The sequence below is a fragment of the Podarcis tiliguerta genome (assembly GCF_965153285.1).
Source record: "Podarcis tiliguerta genome assembly, chromosome: 9".
Classification (NCBI taxonomy): domain Eukaryota; kingdom Metazoa; phylum Chordata; class Lepidosauria; order Squamata; family Lacertidae; genus Podarcis; species Podarcis tiliguerta.
This window is the reverse complement of record NC_139542.1, coordinates 75,232,195-75,252,229: the sequence shown is the minus strand read 5'-3', so window position 1 is coordinate 75,252,229 and position 20,035 is coordinate 75,232,195. Positions and strand designations below refer to the sequence as shown.

Here is a 20,035-nt window from a genome sequence, read left to right as displayed (position 1 = left end):
ACAGCAACAGACATGATTGCAGCCCATATGTTTAAAATCAGGCCAAATATATCTGCGGAATAATCTGTGTAATAAGCCACTCTTCTGCTTCCTCCCGCCACTACCTCCCCCAAAAGTGAGTATTCACAGTGAGTCACTTGGAAATGGAACACTCAGTGCTAGCAGACAGACTAAAAAGACATACATGGAAGTACAGACTATTTGGCTGAGCTCAAAAACCCTTTGGGTAGGCAGGAAGAATTTCTTTCCTATATGCGTGTTTTCTTCCTGAAACCTCAGCTCTTTTTTTCCTTTCTGGCATACCAAAGAGCTCTGAACTGGGAACAGGTACAAAAATATGCTTCCCTCTATAGAAAGGCATTATGCTTATTTTTATGAATGGCTTGAAAGTGTAGGCTTTCTGAGAACTAAGAAGAGAAGGTGGTTTACAGCTTGAGAGAGGAGAGGGAAGGGAAGGGGGACACAATTTGAACAGAATTGTACGCTAAAGCAGCACGTTCACCATACACAGGTTCACAACCCCTTAGATAAATATACAAATTACAAGGAAAATGGGGGGAAAGAATCCAATCAAGCTAAATACAATTGAGCAGATGAAAATCACTATCTTGCACTAATTAATCCCACTTATGGTATTACTGAGTTTTCTTCACTAAAGTGGCCAATAGCCTCAGACAATATAAAATTGGAAATGACTCCCTTGTCAACAACCACACTGAAGGAAAGAACAGCAACAAAACATTAAAGTTTAATCACAGCAAAGTTAATTCAACCCCTTCACACAGTGCACAACTCCATAGCTAATGGTGCAAATCTTGCCTAGCCATTTGAGTTTTGTAGGCTAGTGCTACTGAATAAGGTAGTTTGCAGATATATATGAATATTTTTTAAAAAGAAAGCACATTAGCTTCTCTCTCTCATATCTTTGTTCAGAATCCATCTCAGTCTCACTCCCAGACCTGTTTTAGCTCATAGCACACTATTCATTATGACTACGGTAGATTCCAGAGAGAGTGATGTTTTCCTACCTCCTATACACCTGAGATGTTTAACAAACAAACCCCAAACCCCCATGTAAAGGTAAAGGTACCCCTGCCCGTACGGGCCAGTCTTGACAGACTCTAGGGTTGTGTGCCCATCTCACTCAAGAGGCCAGGGGCCAGCGCTGTCCGCAGACACTTCCGGGTCACGTGGCCAGCGTGACATCGCTGCTCTGGCGAGCCAGAGCCGCACACGGAAACGCCGTTTACCTTCCTGCTAGTAAGCGGTCCCTATTTATCTACTTGCACCCGGGAGTGCTTTCGAACTGCTAGGTTGGCAGGCGCTGGGACCGAACGACGGGAGCGCACCCCGCCGCGGGGATTCGAACCGCCAACCTTTCGATCGGCAAGTCCTAGGCGCTGAGGCTTTTACCCACAGCGCCACCCGCGTCCCTTTTAACCCCCATGTACTTCATGGCAGAAACATTTTGACTTTTTGCATTACGTATGAATCGTGGCGTGCTTAGGAGGGGAGGGGCACCGCTGGGGGCACTTACCTTTGGGGGTGACCCAAGGTGGTCCACAAGCCTAGGCACCCAAGAGCTCAGCACACCACTCTCAAAAGCAGTGCAGAATGTGTGTGTAGATACACACACACACACACACTGTATTTTTCGCTCCATAAGACGCACCTAGTTTTTAGAAAAAAAATATTCTGAACGAAACAGTGGATGTATGATTCTTGTGGTTCATGCTGTGGCCACAGACATGTGATTTGATGGTGAGTTTGCGGTAGCCCAATGCAAAAATCCTGAGGATCCATATGGATCCGTGCTTTGTAACCATGTTTTTGCACCACTGCCCCAGGAAATAGTAGGTGCATGGTTTTTTTTGGTGCAGGCTGTAGCCATGGACATGCTATGTGATGTGACGGTGAATTTGGGATGACTCAATGCAAAAATCCTGAGGATCAATGGGCTTTTACCTCCCCCCTCCCAGGCAGCCTCCTTTATCGCGTCCCTCCCCGAGCTGGAGCAGTTTTTTCCTCCTCCTTTTCTTTTAATTTCTCCCCTCATTGCTTTCCTATTCCTGTCTCTTCTCCTTGCAAGTTCGCTGTCTTTACCCCCCCCCCCCCGCGCGCCCCAGGCAGCCTCCTTTACCAGCAAGCTTCATCTCTGTCCCCGATCGCTTGCTGATCAGCGGCTTTGTTTCAACACCCACTTGCCTCTTTCAAAAAGAAGAAGAAGAAGAAGAAGAAGAAGAAGAAGAAGAAGAAGAAGAAGAAGAAAAAGAAAGCATGATCTGCTTTTCGCCCCTGGGCAATTCGGCTCCAGGGACCATGCATTCGCTCCATAAGACGCACAGACATTTCCCCTTACTTTTTAGGAAGAAAAAAGTGCGTCTCATGGAGTGAAAAATATGGTGTGTGGGTGTGGGTGTGGGTGTGGGTGTGTGTATACACACACACACACACACGCACACACCATCATATTGATCTGCCTGCCCTTCACTCCAAGGTTCCAGAGCAAGTCATATCAATTTAAAACAAATTACAATCACAAGAATAGTGTGGTTCCTAAAAATATGCCTTCCAAGTGTCAAAGGCCTTGATTACAGTTCAAGACACATTCCGGCCCGCAAGAGCTGAGGAAGCCCAAAGGCTGGTTTGAAAGGCCTGAAGGACTGCATTTGGCTCCCAGGCCTTAATATCCCCACCCCTGCTAAAAATGCAGATAATTTGTCACTAACTGAAAAATCCTGACCTATGAACTTCAATAGATCATGAGAACTGAACAACATAATGACCTGCATTTCTGTTTACTTAGCACAATTTACAAGCCTCTAGTAATTTTTTCTGCCCCAGTAACTATGACAGCTAAATTTTGACACAAGGACAGTAGGGTCTCTCAAAATGCTAAGCTTTTGGGTCACATAAAAAATGCCCTAAGGTTGCAAGTCAGCTTTCTCTGAACAACTGAGGCACATTTTTCTTCTAACTTAGCTGTACCTTTTTTACTTCCTGAAAACTTTTACTGTGAAAGAGAATAATAATTACTTCGTCTCAGAAATGTGCATCCTCTGAATGCAAATGGAATGCCCCTTGATTGATATTAGGCACTCATGCAGTTGAACAACAGGAAAACTCCACTGAGGAAGAGAAGAAGAAGAAGAATTTGGATTTGATATCCTGCTTTATCACTACCCGATGGAGTCTCAAAGCGGCTAACATTCTCCTTTCCCTTCCTCCCCCACAACAAACAGTGGGGCTGAGAGACTTCAGAGGAGTGTGACTAGCCCAGGTCAGCTTTCTGCATGTGGAGGAGCGGAGACGCGAACCCGGTTCCCCAGATTACGAGTCTACCGATCTTAACCACTACACCACACTGGCTCTCAGTAATTTTGGAGTAATTTTGAGTAATTTTGGGGCAAAAGCACAACAGGAAGGATTGAATCATCCAGTCACAACCAGTGCACAAAGGTAGCACAATTACCAGTCCACCAGGAAAGGGCGACTAGAAGACAGCGAGACCAGGAAGATAAATCCTGCAGAGAAGCAAAAGGCAGCCTCCTCTGTGAATGTGCACTTTGGCCTTAGGAGCCTTTGCTGAATTTAATATTTATTGGCTTTCCAATATTTATCAGCTTAGTACCAGACTGGGGTTGCCACATGGGTGCAGTGGTGCCCTTGAGGACTTCTCCTGACACCCATGAAGCTTCTTAAAAAACCCACCCCCGCCCTCTTCACTATGAAAGGTGGTTACATTCTGCCCTCCACCCCCTAAAAAATTGTGCAGACCTGAAGGAGGAAGTTGAAGAGAAATGCTTTTTCCTACTTCTTCCTTCAGCTGTATCTGCTTTTCAGTGCTCAGCCTGGCACCTGAACAGCTCAGCAGAAAACAGAACAACAAAGCCAGCAATGGGGACATACAGGAGGGTCTCCAAAGCAGATTTCAGTTGATAGAGAAGTTCATGATGGAGCAGGCAGTCCTTTGGGGACCCCAGACTCTATCTGAACCTGCACAAGCACTTAACAAATATTACCAACTCAGAATGAAACAACAGAAAAATAAATGTTCAATCTACAAGGGCTACAAATAATACGATTGTTCTAGAATAAGTGTGTTGCTCAAACATTATTAGAAATATTTGGATTTGTGCAAAAAGACAATAAAACCTTGCTTCTAAGCAATTGTAAGTTCTGAAGAACATCATAAACTTAAAAAATTGTCCAGTAGCACCTTAGAGACCAACTAAGTGCTACTAGACAATTTTATTTATTTATTTTGACTGCGTCAGACCAACACGGCTACCTACCTGAATCTAGAATCATAAACTTAGGGTGTGATGTTTAAAAACTTTTTGGTGTACCTCCAAACAAAGTCCAACAAAGTCCTCATTAGAAAAGCAGCAAGAAGCATGTACAGTGGTACCTCAAGTTAAGTACTTAATTTGTTCCGGAGGTCCGTACTTAACCTGAAACTGTTCTTAACCTGAAGCACCACTTTAGGTAATGAGGCCTCCTGCTGCTGCCACGCCGCTGGAGCACAATTTCTGTTCTCATCCTGAAGCAAAGTTTTTAACCTGAAGCACTATTTCTGGGTTAGCGGAGTCTGTAACCTGAAGCATATGAAACCTGAAGTGTATGTAACCCAAGGTACCACTGTAGTAACAATAGCTGTCTTGGCAAGTTAGAGTTGCCCAAGAACTCTCTGGCAATTTCAGAGGAGTTGAATGACAGCATGCTTCAGATTTGCTTAATCTCCAGGGAAAGGAATGTAAAGCTCAGAGATATCCAGAGTTTATATCAAGCCCCGACAATACTATTAATATTCAGACTCCAGAAACTGTTGCCAAACATCTGTAGAATTCTATTTCAGTCAACTACCACATATTGCTACTCCCATCTTTATTACCCTACCCAACACTCTCTCTTTTTGTTAATGGCAGGAAAACTGTTCACCCAGTTCCTAGACACATCCACTGCAATCACACATTAAGGGGAGTGAGGAATGTGCGAGCCCAAGGCTATATAATAGTTAATGACACATATGAACACAGTAATTATCCAGGAATCCACTGCTTCACCCTATTCTCAATAAATTGTATTTGGAGCCTTTATTTTTATTCTCCTCAATCATCTGCCCCAGTTAACCCAGTCTGGAAGCCATCAGAGGCCCTCTGTGAAAATTTTTGTAAGACAATTTGAAAACAAAAATCATGTAGACTTGAGTGACACCATTTATAAGTCTGCTATACTATCCTGTCCAACTCTGTGGGGTCAGTTTCAGTACTGAGGCTTGAGATTGGACAAGACTCTCCCAACCTGTGCCCATCCTGGCATATTCATGCCAGTCACAGAGGGCTGATCAAGTGGATCCAGAGTGTGGTGAATGTGCCATTACTTCATGCACTGTTCCTTGTTTCCTTGATGGAGGACGCGGTGTGAGCACTAAAAAAACACCACCCTAGACAAAGATTTATACTAACTACCACCTTGTCACTGAGACACCTTTGTGGGGGACAAGGTGCTCAAGAGGATGGGAGTGGTTCAGCTGCAAGTGTTCCTTGGTGAAAATGATAATCTGGACCCATTCCAGTTTGGGCTCAGGCCCAGTTTTGGAAGAGAACTGATTTTTGGTCTCCCTGATGGAGGACTTGTTTGGATGAGGAAAAGGGGGAGTACAAATCTTCTGGATTTTCCCCCAGTGATTTTTCCCCAGGACAGCCTCTAGGAAGGAGGGGTTGGGAGCACCTTTTATGATGGTTTTGCTTCTACCAGTTCCAAAGAGCAGAATTGATGATTGTGCCTCAGCCCCTGACAGCTGAACTGTGCAGTGTCACAGAACATGATTTTGTCCCCAATGTTATTTAATATAGTTATGAGTTTGTGGGGTGTGAGACACCCTACATTCTTGGGTCCAACAAAAGTTAAAATTAATCAAGGTTTGGGGAATTAAACCAGGGATCAGCAAACTTTTTTTGAAGGGGGCCCCAGCCCCTCCCCTCCCCCTGCCTACCTATGGTGCTGCTGGCGGTGCCAGCAGCGGAGGGACGAAAGTGGACAAAAAAGGGGGGAAAGCCAACCCCAAAGATCTGCAAAATATATCATCTGGGATAGCTGAAAAGCGTCAGATCTGCTGCAGTTTAAAAAGTTGGGGGAGATGCCCGGGATATTTGAAGAGGGGGCTGAGATTGAGGGTTGCACTGAACTCCCCTTAGCCTCGGTGCCTTCCCTGGTCAGCCAAATCCAGAGCTCTCGGGGACCTTCTATCACTTTAGGCAGGGCCGAAAGCAAGAGCAGGGAAAGGGGAGGAAGTTTTCCTGGTGGCTCATTTTACAGCCTCTTCTTGAGCAGGAATTTTAACACACACAATGCCTGCCCCCGCTCCCCCCCCCCCCCGAGCTCTCCAAAAACAACAGCAGGCCGCCACCCTCTCTCCTGGACCACGAACGCTGACGAGGAAATGCGCCACCAGGCAAAAAGGTCCATTTCAAACTCCGGTTTGCCGCTGCCTCCCAAGTACTGAGAACCCACCGGCTCATCCCCTGAAAGACACCTCCAAAGATAGCAGGAGAAGGCAGGCAAGCAGCGAGAGAGGAGAGCGAGAGAGCAAAAGCACAAGCTGAGCAATGCAAGTAATGTGCGCAAAGCTCCCGCAAAGCGCCTAGTCAAACTCTCCAAGAAAACAAGGCTGCAAAACGCCTGCCCTTGCAAGTGGCAGAGGCTGGCGGCGGCAGGACGAGCGGCCCGAAAGGGCTGGCTGGCTTCGGAGAAGCGCTGCCCAAAAAGGTGCTCAGCCCAGCCCCCTTCCTCCACTACACAGGGTGGGGGAAAGCCAGGAGGAGGCACCACGGTGTAGCGGGGGGAAATGACGCCGGAAAAAATGGCAGCGCCAGGGGGGGAAATAACAGAACAAAATTAACAAACAGAATCGGCCGATCCACGGACCATCCGCAGGCCAGATCCAGCCTGCGGCCTGCAGTTTACCGACCCCTGAATTAAACTGTGCCAAACAGCTTATGTTAAAAATAAGAGCCACGCCAGCCTGGTGATAGCTCACTGACCGTGGGCCATTATGGGAACAAAGCCTTGGAGGTGAGCCATCAAAGCAGAATATTAAGAGGCAGAGAATGTGCCAGCCAACAAATGGATGAAGCCCTGCCCTGAGCAGAGAGGTAATTACAGCAGTTCGAAAGCACGTCTAAGTGCAAGTAGATAAATAGGTACCGCTCCGGCGGGAAGGTAAACGGTGTTTCTGTGCGCTGCTCTGGTTTCGCCAGAAGCGGCTTAGTCATGCTGGCCACATGACCCGGAAGCTGTACACCGGCTCCCTCGGCCAATAAAGCGAGATGAGCGCCGCAACCCCAGAGTCGGCCACGACTGGACTTATCTGTCAGGGGTCGCTTTACCTTTACTTACCTCACTGAGCTGTCCAAGGATGTAGACCTGCACAAGGCTGGACTGGGCTACAAGACTATTGCCAAGCAGCTTGGTGAGAAGGTGACAACAGTTGGTACAATAATTCGCAAATGGAAGAAACACAAAATAACTGTCTACCTCCCTTAGTCTGGGGCTCCATGCAAGATCTCATCTCATGGAGTTGAAATGATCATGAGAATGGTGATGAAGCAGCCCAGAACACAGGGGGAACATGTCAATGATCTCAGGGCAGCTGGGACCATAGTTACCATGAAAACAGTTGGTAGCACACTACGCCGTGAAGGACTAAGATCTTGCAGAGCCCGCAAAGTCCCCTTGCTCAGGACAGCACACGTACAGGCCCGTCTGCAGTTTGCCAATGCACATCTGAATGACCCAGAGGAGAACTGGGTGAAAGTGTTGTGGTCAAATGAGACCAAAATCGAGCTCTTTGGCATCAACTCAACTTGCCGTGTTTGGAGGAAGAGGAATGCTGCCTACGACCCCAAGAACACCATCAAACGTGGAGGGGGACATATTATGCTTTGGGGGTGTTTTTCTGCTAAGGGGACAGGACACCTCCACCGCATCAAAGGGACAATGGACAGGACCATGTATTGTCAAATCTTGGATGAGCACCTCCTTCCCTCAGCCAGGGCATTGAAAATGGGTCGAGGATGGGTATTCCAGCATGACAATGATCCAAAACACACGGCCAAGGCACCCTTAAAGGAGTGGCTCAAGAAGAAGCACATTAAGGTCCTGGAGTGGCCTAGCCAGTCTCCAGACCTTAATCCCATCGAAAATCTGTGGAGGGAGCTGAAGGTTTGAGTAGCTACACATCAGCCTTGAAATCTTACTGACTTGGAGAGGATCTGCAAAGAGGAGTGGGACAAAATACCTCCTGAGATGTGTGCAAACCTGGTGGCCACCTACAAGAAACATCTGACCTCTGTAATTGCCAACAAGGGTTTTGCCACCAAGTACTAAGTCATCTTTTGCAAAGGGATCAGATACTTATTTCACTCATTATAATTGCACATCAATCTCTGACTTTTGTCTTCTGGGTTTCTGGGGGGTTTTCCCGGGCAAATTTAGCAGGGGATCAAATACTTTCCCCCCTCACTGTAGTAAGACCAGTTAGTTTTTAGAATTGCAGCTGGCAGTGCAGCGCTAGCAAAAACAGTGACAGACTATAAAAGGAGACAGATAACATGGCTGATTTCTGTTTTGAATCCAAGGCTGCTGTGCCCATGGAAGAAGCAAGAGACCTGCTTGGAGTGTAATGTTAGGAACCCCTGCAAAGTACGCTCATACACAACCTGAGTAATTGTGTAAATAAACCATATATCATAAAGATACTGCAGTCTCCACTGTGCCACATTTCCAAAGGAAACACGAACCCTGGAACCCTTGGAACCTTGCACAAGCTGTGGAGATTGGGGTGGCGACTGATTTCTATATGAAGCTAATGGGAGTAGTCCTTAGAAGATTTGGGGCAAGATGTCACAAGTATGCCAACGATACATAGCTCTATTTCTCTTTAACATGTTGATCTGGAGAGGCTGGGCATGTCCTAAACTGGTGACAGAACAAGAGCTAATAAATGGCAACAGACTACTGACAAGATGGAGATCCTATGGATAGCCAGCTCTGGGATTCTGGTTTGTACACCAGCTCTAGATGGGCTTTCCACTGAAGGCAAGCTATATATGTGGTTATTTGGAAGGGGTTTTTTTTTGTTTGTTTTTTTGTTACAGACAACCCACATTTAAACACTTGAAGTGACCACTTTAAATGCTACTCCCAAATGACTTGTTTTCCACAACATTATAAACCAAATTATTCATTAGAATGAATAGCTTTCGCTGTATCTGTAGAATTATTGCATCTTCTCTACCTCCACCCCTGGCTGCCAGAAGTAAGAGAATGCTGTGTCTCTATTTGTTTATTAGAAATAAAGGTTTCCCATGAATTGTCTATCAGGCTACAACCCTCACACTATCCCATGCCCTCAGTATCAGGATCCATGTATCATTTTGTCTGAATGAGAGCCGTGAGAAAGGGCATTCCTCCAAACCCCATGACCTTTCCTCAGCTCATATGGAGTCAACATTTTTACTGGGAGCATAAGCACCACTGACAACGTGGAATTTGGGTGAAACAGGAAAGTCAGAGTTATTGTTTCAAGTCCATGACTCACCAAAATGCCACTCAATAATAGCTAAGGCTGCTCTACCACCCACCTCCCCTTGATCACCAATGTTCCACTTGGAGGCAAAGAAGTGCTTTCTCCCCAGCTGCGTGGTCATTCATCAACACATCTGACTCACCGGAAACTAAGGAAATATTTCAGCACATAAATCTGTTCAGATTTCAGAGAAATTTTAATGATGCTTTCATGGAGCAGCTAAAAGTCGAAAATCAACCAACAGAAACTCTTCTCAGAATTGATGTTAAAGGGGAAGAGGAGAGGGGGGGGAATTGTATTGCTTGTAAAGGTGATGGCAGAAGCCTAGTCTGCAGCATGTTAGCCTTAAATAGTTATTCGCAGACTAATAAGATTATACCAGCCTCCCCCAACTGAGAACTCTTCAGATATTTTAGACTCCAACTCCCATCAGCCTCAGCCAGAACAGCCAAGCTGGCTGTGGCTGCTGGGACTTGTAATTCAAAATATCTGGAGAGATCCAGGTTGGGGAAGGCTGGGTCAGACCAACACATTGCTGGCATTTTTTCCTTTCATGTTTGTAAAACACTGCATTTTTAAAAATCCACTGTCCTAGTGAAGCAACAATATTTTACAACTTTTCTGTATGATCAACCCATTGAAGAATCACAGTGCATGGACCCAGAATTGTTGGGGGGGGGGGGTAGAATAGAAACAATAGGAAAAGTTGGGACATTTGCTAACCTTTGCACCTGGCACTGAAGTTAGCAACCACTCTAAAATAAGGCTGAAAGTTTATCCTGAAATGTAATGTTTCATCTTAAAAAAAATCAGAATTTTACAATGAATTTAAAAGAGAAAACATCTCTCAACTTTCTGTAACAAAGGAACACATCTCACAAACAACAAATGTGGTGATCATCTGGCTTCAGACTGTAGTTGTGTCTCACAAGACTGGACACTCCTCTCTCTATACATCATATTAAATATCTTTGCAGAAGCTTACAAAAAGCTTGGCCTATTGCTCAACATCCCAAAAACCAAAATACTGCACCAACAAGTACAAAATAACCCCTCTGCAGCGCCACAAATCCAACCCAATGGTGTAACGTTGGAAAATGTTGATCACTTCTCCTACCTGGGCAGTTATCTTTCCACAAGGGTCAACACTGATGCTGAAATGCAGTACTGCCTGAGCTCTGCGAGTGCGGCTTTCTCCCGATTGAAGTGCAGAGTGTTTGAGGACCAGGATATTCGCAAGGAAACCAAAATGCTTATTTACAAAGCTATTGTACTACCATCCTTACTGTACGCTTGTGAAACATGAACCACTTATAAACACCATCTCCAACTCCTTGAAAGATTCCATCAACAATGTCTCCCAAAAAATTTACACCTCACTTGAGAAGACAGGCAAACTAATACTAGTATACTGGTATACTGGCAAAGATCACCAGTGTTGAAGCAATGATTCTTCAACACCAACTTTGTTGGACTGGTCACGTTGCGTGGATGCCTGATGATCGTCTTCCAAAGCAACTACTCTATTCCAAACTTAAAAATGGAAAGCATAATGCTGGTGGTCAACAAAAGAGGTTTAAAGACTGTCTCAAGGCAAATCTTAAAAAATGTAGTAAAAACACCAACAATTGGGAAACACTTGCCAGCAAGCACTCCAATTGGAGAACAGCCTTTACCAAAGGTGCCATGGACTGTGAAGACACTCGAACTCAGGACGCAAGGGAGAAACGTGCTAAGAGGAACGCACACCTGGCAAATCCACACCGTGATCAACTCCCGCCTCCAGTCACTTACAGACTCTTTGTTAAAACCGTGTTTATGGAAGACAATCTTACTCAGGTGGAGGATCTAGCTGAAGATGAAATACGGTAAATGCTGTGCACAAAAGAAAAATTATTTAAAACACAGAAGTGGAAAAGCAGTCTAGAAGAGTTGTGACTGCAGTTTCATTCTACCAAATGTAAAAACTAAACCTCTTTTACTCAATTAGAGGGGGCAGTTCACCCAAACCTGTATCTTTATAAATTTGTGAGCAACTTTGTGTAGAGAATTTATTTGGTTCTTTCTGCAATTTGTAGTATATGGAGGGTGGTATATGTCACCTTCAAAAAACCTACAGCCACTCTATGTAAACAAAACGAGTTACATTATACACTGTGATCTTCACATTACTACAGTTACTTGGGGATCTAAAAGAGGTGGGCCTCTAGAAAGTGTCTACTCAATCAGTAGCACTGAACTTTAAAAGATAATGTGCTACAGTATAGGATATGTACTAAATGATTTTCTTGGCATTTGAAGTTTCCATCATCCACCCACTCTGTCTATTAGAAGGCTTCAAATCCATTCTTTATTTGCATATCAATACCCACAATGCTCTTCCAGCTCACAGCAGGGCACCTAAGCTCAGGGAACAAGTTGAAAGGTTTTCCCACAATCGTGTTATTTTCTGTATGCTTTGAAACCTTTCTAATAAACATATCCTTATAATAGCTCCCTTGATAATTGCTTTGCTGGAATAGGCTCTCAGAACAGAATTTCAGAAACTCTACAAGTGGCTATGAGAATTACATAAACTTTGAGAATTCTCCCCACCCACTCGCCAAAAAAAGAAAAGAAAATTAACATTCCTTAAAAACTCTTAAGTGGCAGATGAAATAAATATAAGTTCAATTATCTGTTTTGTAATAAACAGTACAGAATACAGTGGTACCTCGGGTTAAGTACTTAATTTGTTCTGGAGGTCCGTTCTTAACCTGAAACTGTTCTTAACCTGAAGCACCACTTTAGCTAATGGGGCCTCCTGATGCCGCTTTTGATGCACACTCAAGGGAGTGAAGTGGGCAGGAAGCAGAACTCTTGAAGTTAGCCTTTATCAGTTATGGCTCTCTGGGAAGACCTAGAGATAGTAGCACCCTCCCAAACATCATGCGGGTGACTGCAAGACATGTGGCAATACTTGGAAGTGAGCTGAAGCAAATTATGGGGCAAAAGGGTGAGGAAGATGGAACAGTGGCAGTTGCTCAGAAGAAAATATTAGAATCACAGTGGATGACACTTTAAATTCCATTCTTTATACTACAAGGCCCAGTTAGGAGACCCAAGAGGCTAGCTCAGCCAAGAACTTTTCAAAGGGTCATTTACAAGATCACATATACACCCTTTGCTTCTGTGCTCACTATTCTAGTTCAGATTAGAATATCCAATTGACACTTGAAAAATTCCCAAGATAACGTATCATCATCCTTTCATTCTCAGAACATGGTACTAAGACGTGATTCAAAAGTGAATTCTTTTCAGTCTGTTAAAACATGTTCATAGGAGAATTCTCACAAGCCTACATTAATCATCACTTTATGTTAGATTGACCTTAAGTTTTCTTACAAACATTCATGCATTTTAAGAACACCACTCCAGCCTTTAAAGGAATTAGTCCAAACAGTTAAACCTTGTTTTATTGCAGTGAGAAGGGATGGGAAGGGGTTGCTTCTTGTTGATGATGTTGCCATCCACACCACTTTTCACTGCAATATTGCTCAACAAAGAAACTCAAATCTGCCAGCCTAGTAATGTAGAAAAAAAATTGTCCAGCTACATTTACTGATATCCAGCTAAAAAAAGCAAATCATGGATAAACAGCTTTGTGAGACAAAAAACTGACATACCATTGGGGACCTAAGGATTTGAAAGTAAACCAAGGGAATTAAGCTGTCTAAACTGAAGAAATCTGCAAAAATAAAATTCCAGTACTTGTACAAAAATAATCATCAGCATCCAACTTTGCTCTGGCAGCATTTAGCTCATCATACTAAAACACAGTTTTTTTTCCTCCTTTTTCTGACCCCAGCTCTGTACTCTCAGATTTTGAACAGCCCTGTACAGTTCTACTGTTCCAGGTTTAGGAGTCTACCACAACATAAATAGGGGAAACATTGCAGAAGGTCACAAGTTCAGTCCCCAAGTTCAGTCCCCATCAACTCCAGGTACTACTGAAAGACTCACCTAAAACCCTGGAAAAGTGCTGCCAATCTGTGTCAAAAACGATGATCTTGATAGGCCAGCTATTATCCATTTCAGTATAACAGGATTTCTTAATGTACAATGTGACACAGTATTTACTGGCTCAGAATATACCATGGCAGATTAAGCGAAAAGAAATGAACATTTTACAATGATCCACTCAAAGAGCCTATCCCATGGTTCCTTTTTTTTTTCATACCAAACCAAAACTATCACAATATGGTCCTTAATTCAGAGTTTTTAAGAAGATTAGACAAATTTGCAGACCAGATCCAGGTGCTCTTGGAGAAAACTGTTTCTCTAGATCCATTTCAATACAGGTTTGGGCCTGCTTCTGGCACAGAAGCTGCTTTGATTGCCCTGTAGGGGCAATCTGTTGGGAGAGACAGGGGAAATGTGTCCCTGTTAATTCTCTGCAACCTTTTAGCAGCTTTCAGTATCATCAACCATGTCAGGAGTGGCTGTCTGAGTCAGGGATGGGTGGCACTTTGGGATGGTTGCGGTCCTATGTCAATGGTTTCCAACGGCTGATGCTTGGAGGTTGCTCTTTGGCCCCGAGGAGCCTTCAACAAAGGGCTTCCTAAGGTTCCCATTTACCGCATTTTTCGCCCTATAGGACTCACTTTTTCCCCTCCAAAAATGAAGAGGAAATGTGTGTGCGTCTATGGGGCGAATGCAGGCTCCTTGGCTTCAGCAATAGCAACGAGAAGCCTAGGAAGCCTGCGCTCCGGAGGCTTCGCGTTGCTTTTGCTGAAGCCAGAAGAGTCTGCGCTTTAAGGCTGGCGGTGGGGGAAGGCAGCACTTCCCCCCCATTGCCAGCCCCAGAGGATCGGGGGGCAGCGGTAAGGCGCTTGACGCCTTCCCACTACTCTCCGACCCGGCTTTGAGGCTGGCGGTGGGGGAAAGCAGCGCTTCCCCCCATCGCCAGCCCCACAAGCTGGGTCGAAAAGCCAGCAGAAGCCGCGCAGCCCCTTTAAAGAGCACACGGCTTCTGTGGGCTTCTGCGGGAGGTAGGGGAATTCCCCCACCTCATAGAAAAGCCGGCAGGAGCCGCGCAGCCTTTAAACAGAGCGCGGCTCTTGGGGGCTTTTCCCCAAGGAGGGAGAAGGGACGGACTGGCCGAGTCCGTCCCTTCTCCCTCCTGTGGGCTTTTGCAGGAGATGGGGGAATTCCCCCACCTCCTGCAAAAGCCGCGTGCTCTTTAAAGGATGCGTGGCTTGTGCTGGCTTTTCTAGGAGGTGGGGGAATTCCCCCACCTCCCGCAGAAGCCCGCATAAGCCGTGCGCTCTTTAAAGGGGCTGTGCGGCTTCTGCTGGCTTTTCTAGGAATTTCCCCACCTCGTAGAAAAGCCCGCAGGAGTCGCACAGCCTTTAAGAGCGCACCACTCTTGGGGGCTTTTCCCCGAGGAGGGAGAAGGGACTGACTGGCCATTTCAGTCCCTTCTCCCTCCTGGTCGAAAAGCCCGCAGGTGTCGCACGCGGCTCCTGTGGGCTTTTGCGGGAGATGGGGGAATTCCGCCACCTCCCGCAAAAGCAGGAAGAAGGTCTTGGAGTAGCGCACAGGCTGCGTGCAGCCTGTCCGCTGCTCCCAGAGCTGCGGGGGGGGGGGCATAATATTTTTTCCTTGATTCCCCCCCCCCCTGAAAACTAGGTGCGTCCTATGAGCCGGTGCGCCCTATAGGGCGAAAAATACGGTATGCCCTAGGCTGTTTAACATCTACATGCTGAGTGAGGTCTTCTGCAGTTATGCCGTATGTTGTCAGCTATATGCTGATGACACACAGATCTACTTCTCCTTCACATATGGAGTTGTGGCAGTGGATGTGCTGGACCCAGGGTTTGAGATTCCCCTTGTTCTAGGCACATTTTGTTGCAGGGAATTTCGTTAGCACAAGCAGTTTCTGAGCTATGGGCGCAGTACTATGCCAAAGATTTCAGATTAAAACTGCAGAGTGGAAGAAAAGAAGAACCTATTTCTGCCTCCCTATTTCCAGCTATTCTCTGAAGACTGAAGAAGAGACCCTCTTAAGAATATTAGGGGGGTGGGCAAAGAAAGGACTAGACCATGTGAAAAATGAACATAATATTTTAGCTGCAGTTCATTCATTTTCAGCTTTGTATTCTTATTATAAAAAAAGTGTGCCTAGACATTCTGTTGTTGTACCCATAACCTAATTTTAAGGTGCTGTTTAGCTCCTAGCTTTCATATCTGTTTCATATCTGTTTCTAACACTAGCTGGACCATTGTCTTGCCTTGGTAATGGACTGGGTGAGAGCCAACAAACTGAAGCTCAATCCATACTGAGGCACTGTTAGTGGATGGTTCCCTGGACCATCAAAACCAATCCTGGCCCAGTTGCACTGGCTGCCATTTAGTGTTTGGGTCCTGTTCAAAGCTCTAATTAGCTCCAGCCTACAACACCTCAAGGACTGTCTCTTTCCATATGAACCAATCAAGACCCTGCAATCATCATCTGAGGCCTTTCTGTGTGTGCCTTCTCCACAAGAGGTCTGGAGGGTGCCAACATGAGAACGGATCTTTTCTGGAATGCTCTCACCAAGGAGGCTTGCCTGGGACATTTGTTACATATCTTTAGGTGTCAAGCAAAAACAACACTCTTCTCCTCTGCCTTTGGTTAATTAAACAATCTATGGCCTTTTATACTGTGTATGGGAGTGGGGTATGCAGCTATGTTATGTATTTTTATGTTTTTATATTGTAAACCAATCCTTGGATGAAGGATGAAATTACTACATCCTTGGATGTAGTAATTTAATAATAAATAAATATATAAATATTGGCTCTGAATAGCAGTTGCTGGAGAGTAAGAAAGAGGGCTGTTGCTTAGTGTTAGAAACTCATATATATAAGCTAGGTGCCAAATGGCACCTTAACCAAAGGTTACAGTCACAAAAGCAGATGTCTAGTTGCCATTTTGGGGCAAGGTGGCTCTAAAGTCTTATTTTTCATAAGAAGTCAAGATAAAATATTGTTTAACAAAGAATGGATACATGGATTATCATAAAAAATATTGTAAACAACTAAATACATTAGCAGGATTAATTTAAAATCAAGCAGTTTAAAGGTTATTTTGGAAGAAATATAGAGAGTAATAAACAAAAGAAGTTAAGGGGGATATACAGTTTTTAAAATGTTTTTATAAGAAACCAAGGAAGGGGAGAAGAGAAGTCAAAATAAGTATGTATGTAATTTATTATGATTACTGTTAAATTGAAAAATGAAATTTATTTTTTAAAAATAAGCATTTTTCAAATGATTGATTGACTGTGATTGATCATTAGTTAAACATCTGGCTAGTTCAGATGACAACCATGAGCTAGGTTAAGAACTTTGAGAACTTTAAAAAGGCAGACCTTCTGATTAGCATATTACACTTCAAGTCCATAATATAAGTTGGTGCTACATCAGAGCACATTGCTACACACTGACCTGGTTTGCACTTAAATGTTAAAATGCAGTTTAAAATAAACAATGGTTTAATATGCTATGATACATGCTGCTCAATAGTGTTCAATTCCCTCCTCCCTTTACCACATCAGAGAGGAAACAAACCAGCAGCTTTGCGTCACATGCAAACCAGTGCTTGCAGTTTGTTTGGAGAGAAAAAAACTACAAGAGCTGGTCCACGCATATCGCAAAGCCCAGGAGAGGCAAATCCAACACTACTGAGCAGTATGCACCAGCTTGCTATTCATATATTCATAAACCATAGTTTGCTTTAAACTAAAAGTCTCGTGCCCAGCATTGCTCAGGAATTCTTTTGACTGGTTCAATCCACCATCTTAATTCAAAATGGTGTCCAACTGTATCCAAAAAAAAACACAACCCTGCTTCTTGTGCTCAGAAGTTGTCATGCAGAATTTTGTTACGATATCTTAAGAGTTGCCCAATTGCACAACAAACAGGGGAAAAACTTTCCATAATACACTTGTACCTTGGTTCTCAAACACCTTGGTACTCATACGTTTTGGCTCCCAAACGCTGAAAACCCGGAAGTACCGTAAGTTTTCGAAACTTTTTTCAGAAGCCGAACATCCAATACGGCTTCTGCTTGAGTGCAGGAAGCTTCTGCAGCCAATCGGAAACCGTGCCTTGGTTTTCGAAAGTTTCAGAAGTTGAATGGACTTCCAGAATGGATTACGTTCAAGAACCAAGGTACAACTGTATATAGTTTACAGTGGTGCCCCGCAAGACGAATGCCTCGCAAGACGGAAAACCCGCTAGACGAAAGGGTTTTCCGTTTTGGAGGTGCTTTGCAGGACGAATTTCTCTATGGGCTGGCTTCGCAAGACGAAAATGTCTTGCGATTCCTGGGGTGATTTTTTCGCTCCCCACCCCCTTTTTCTAAGGCACTAAGCTGCTAATAGCCTTTTAGCAGCTAATCCGCTAATCCCTTAAGCCTTTAATAGCCACTAAACCGCTAATAGCGCTAATCCGCTAATGGGCTTGCTTCGCAAGACGAAAAAACCGCTAGACGAAGAGACTCACGGAACAGATTCTTTTCGTCTTGCGAGGCACCACTGTATATTGTCTCTAATCTTCTGAGCCACAAAGCAGGCAGCAGCAAAGCACAGGACAATGCTAGAAGGAATGGAGGCTTGGCTACAGCAAAGCCAGGACCATGAGGCCTTCCCACACTGGTTCATCTGTTCCACAAACTCCTGCTTTCTGTGGCACTTGTGGCATCTATTCTGCAGGCAGACCAAACCATCCATGATGTGCATTATGGGTAAGGGCTTTCCACAATACAGTTTGGTCTCTGAAAAGCTATTATTTGCACACAACCAGAGAAAAACTAAATTTAGGAAGGCTGAAGTCTTAGTATGTAACAACACCAACAACAAAGTAAAATGAATTATTAAAAAGGGAAGGGCCTTTTGATATTTCTAGCTTTGAAACCACAAACCTTACATAGATAGTGCCACTGAAAATGTATTATTTTACAATAGATCAGCAACAGGAAACCTCTTCCACCATGCCTCCCCATACTGTTTGGTTGAAGTCACACCCACCTGTCCATCACCCACTGTCATATGCAGAACAGGTAAAACTGTAGCAAAATTCAAGCTGTGGATTCAAAGCAAGAGCCAAGAATACTCTCCCAATTTCCCCTTTTCAATTTGGCACCTTACCATGTCATGCTGCTTTCAGCAGCAACTGGATACGCTCAGGAGTCCTCTGGAGGCAGCACAGCCCCCCTCCCTCTGCCTAACCAACCTCACAGGGTTGTTGGCGGGGCGGATAAGTGGGGGGAAGGCGGGACGGAGCTGAGGCGAGGGGGAAGCTGCACAAGGACCCCGAGGTGCATTTCACGGAGCCATTAAGACAATATGGATGGGTTCTCATCGGAACAAGCCGAGGACCAAGAGGCGCCAGACCCAAGGCGCCCCTTGCTCGGCCTCCTGCTCCCCCAGAGGCCCTCTTCTCCGCCCGAGGCCCCCGGGCCAAGGCGCCCACTTGGGGGACATCGCAGCCCGCGGGAGCGAGCGCCGCCGGGACCCCGCGCCGCCGCCCCCTTGGAGAGGGCCGGAAGGCGGAGGGAGGGGGTCACGGGGCGGAGGAAGACCCCCTCGAAGGGAGCCTGGCGGGAGGCGCCCCCGAGGCCCACTCGCCCCTCCCGCGCCGCCGGCTGCTGCTGCAACCCGACAGCCCTCGCCCCCCCCCACTGACCTGTCGCTGAGTGGCGGGCGGGCGGGGGGGCTCCCCTTGAGAGACGGCTGCCCCGTCACCCCCACTCGGCCTCCGCCATCCTTCTCTCCGCCCTCTCCTCACACGCAGGACGCGTTGCCCCGCCCCTTCCGCGGATCCTTCCGCGAGGGCGCTCCCCCTCCCCCCCACAATTCATTGTCCGGTGGCAACGGAGACGCTCTCCCCACCCCTTTATAACCTCCTTCGAGAAACAAACCTCCGAAAAAGCCTTAGCTGCTTTCTTGTAATAAAGGCAGTAGCGGAACTATTTTTTGAAAGCGGAAGAATTACACATACGCGAGTTCGCACACCAACACCGAAAAAACCTACCCGCAGGGCGGGTTAGCAGCAATGCATGCTGGGGATCGTAGTCTCGCCATTGGGCGAGCGGGATCCTCTTTTTGTCACCTTCCAGGGAGAGCGGAGCGTCGGCGTTGCTAACGGGACGGAGAAAACTAGGCGGGGAGCCACGCCCCTTCCCCCCTCCGCCCGGGCGCGCGCGCGGGGAGGCGGTTGCTGCCGCGGGGACGCGCGAGCGAGGGGCGGGGCCTGCGAGGGAGGCCGGCAGTTTGAGTTGCGAGGCGAGGAGTCGCGGGCGGCGCGTGAGGCGAGCGGGGCGCCCGGAGGGGAGAAGGCAGGCAGACCGACCGACCGACCGGCCGCCGCCCAGGTAACCTTCCTTCGTTGTTTCTATCCGGCGGCGCGTGCCCGAGA

At 46.0% G+C, this 20,035-nt stretch overlaps 2 protein-coding genes across 31 annotated transcripts in view; one reads left to right on the top strand and one right to left on the bottom strand.

The window, feature by feature from the left end:
• Window positions 1-19,827, bottom strand: part of HMG20A (high mobility group 20A) — an 848,022-nt gene extending 828,195 nt beyond the window's left edge. For 8 of the 27 annotated variants that reach the window (XR_014501984.1, XR_014501985.1, XR_014501986.1 and 5 more), the window contains exon 1: window positions 19,304-19,431. Coding sequence is in view for 6 of the 27 variants with exons in the window: in XM_083399118.1 (XP_083255244.1) it covers window positions 19,652-19,701 (50 nt within the window). In the remaining 21 variants the exon portion in view is untranslated. Of the gene's footprint in view, window positions 1-18,765; window positions 19,445-19,651 lie in introns of those variants that run through there. The other 19 variants (XR_014501991.1, XR_014501992.1, XM_083399120.1 and 16 more) reach the window with 16 other exon arrangements.
• A 14-nt stretch (window positions 19,828-19,841) lies between these two features.
• PEAK1 (pseudopodium enriched atypical kinase 1) overlaps window positions 19,842-20,035 on the top strand; it is a 75,622-nt gene continuing 75,428 nt past the window's right edge. For all 4 annotated transcript variants that reach the window (XM_083398932.1, XM_083398929.1, XM_083398933.1 and 1 more), the window contains exon 1: window positions 19,842-19,991. The gene's annotated coding sequence lies outside the window, so the exon portion shown is untranslated. The remainder of the gene's footprint in view (window positions 19,992-20,035) is intronic.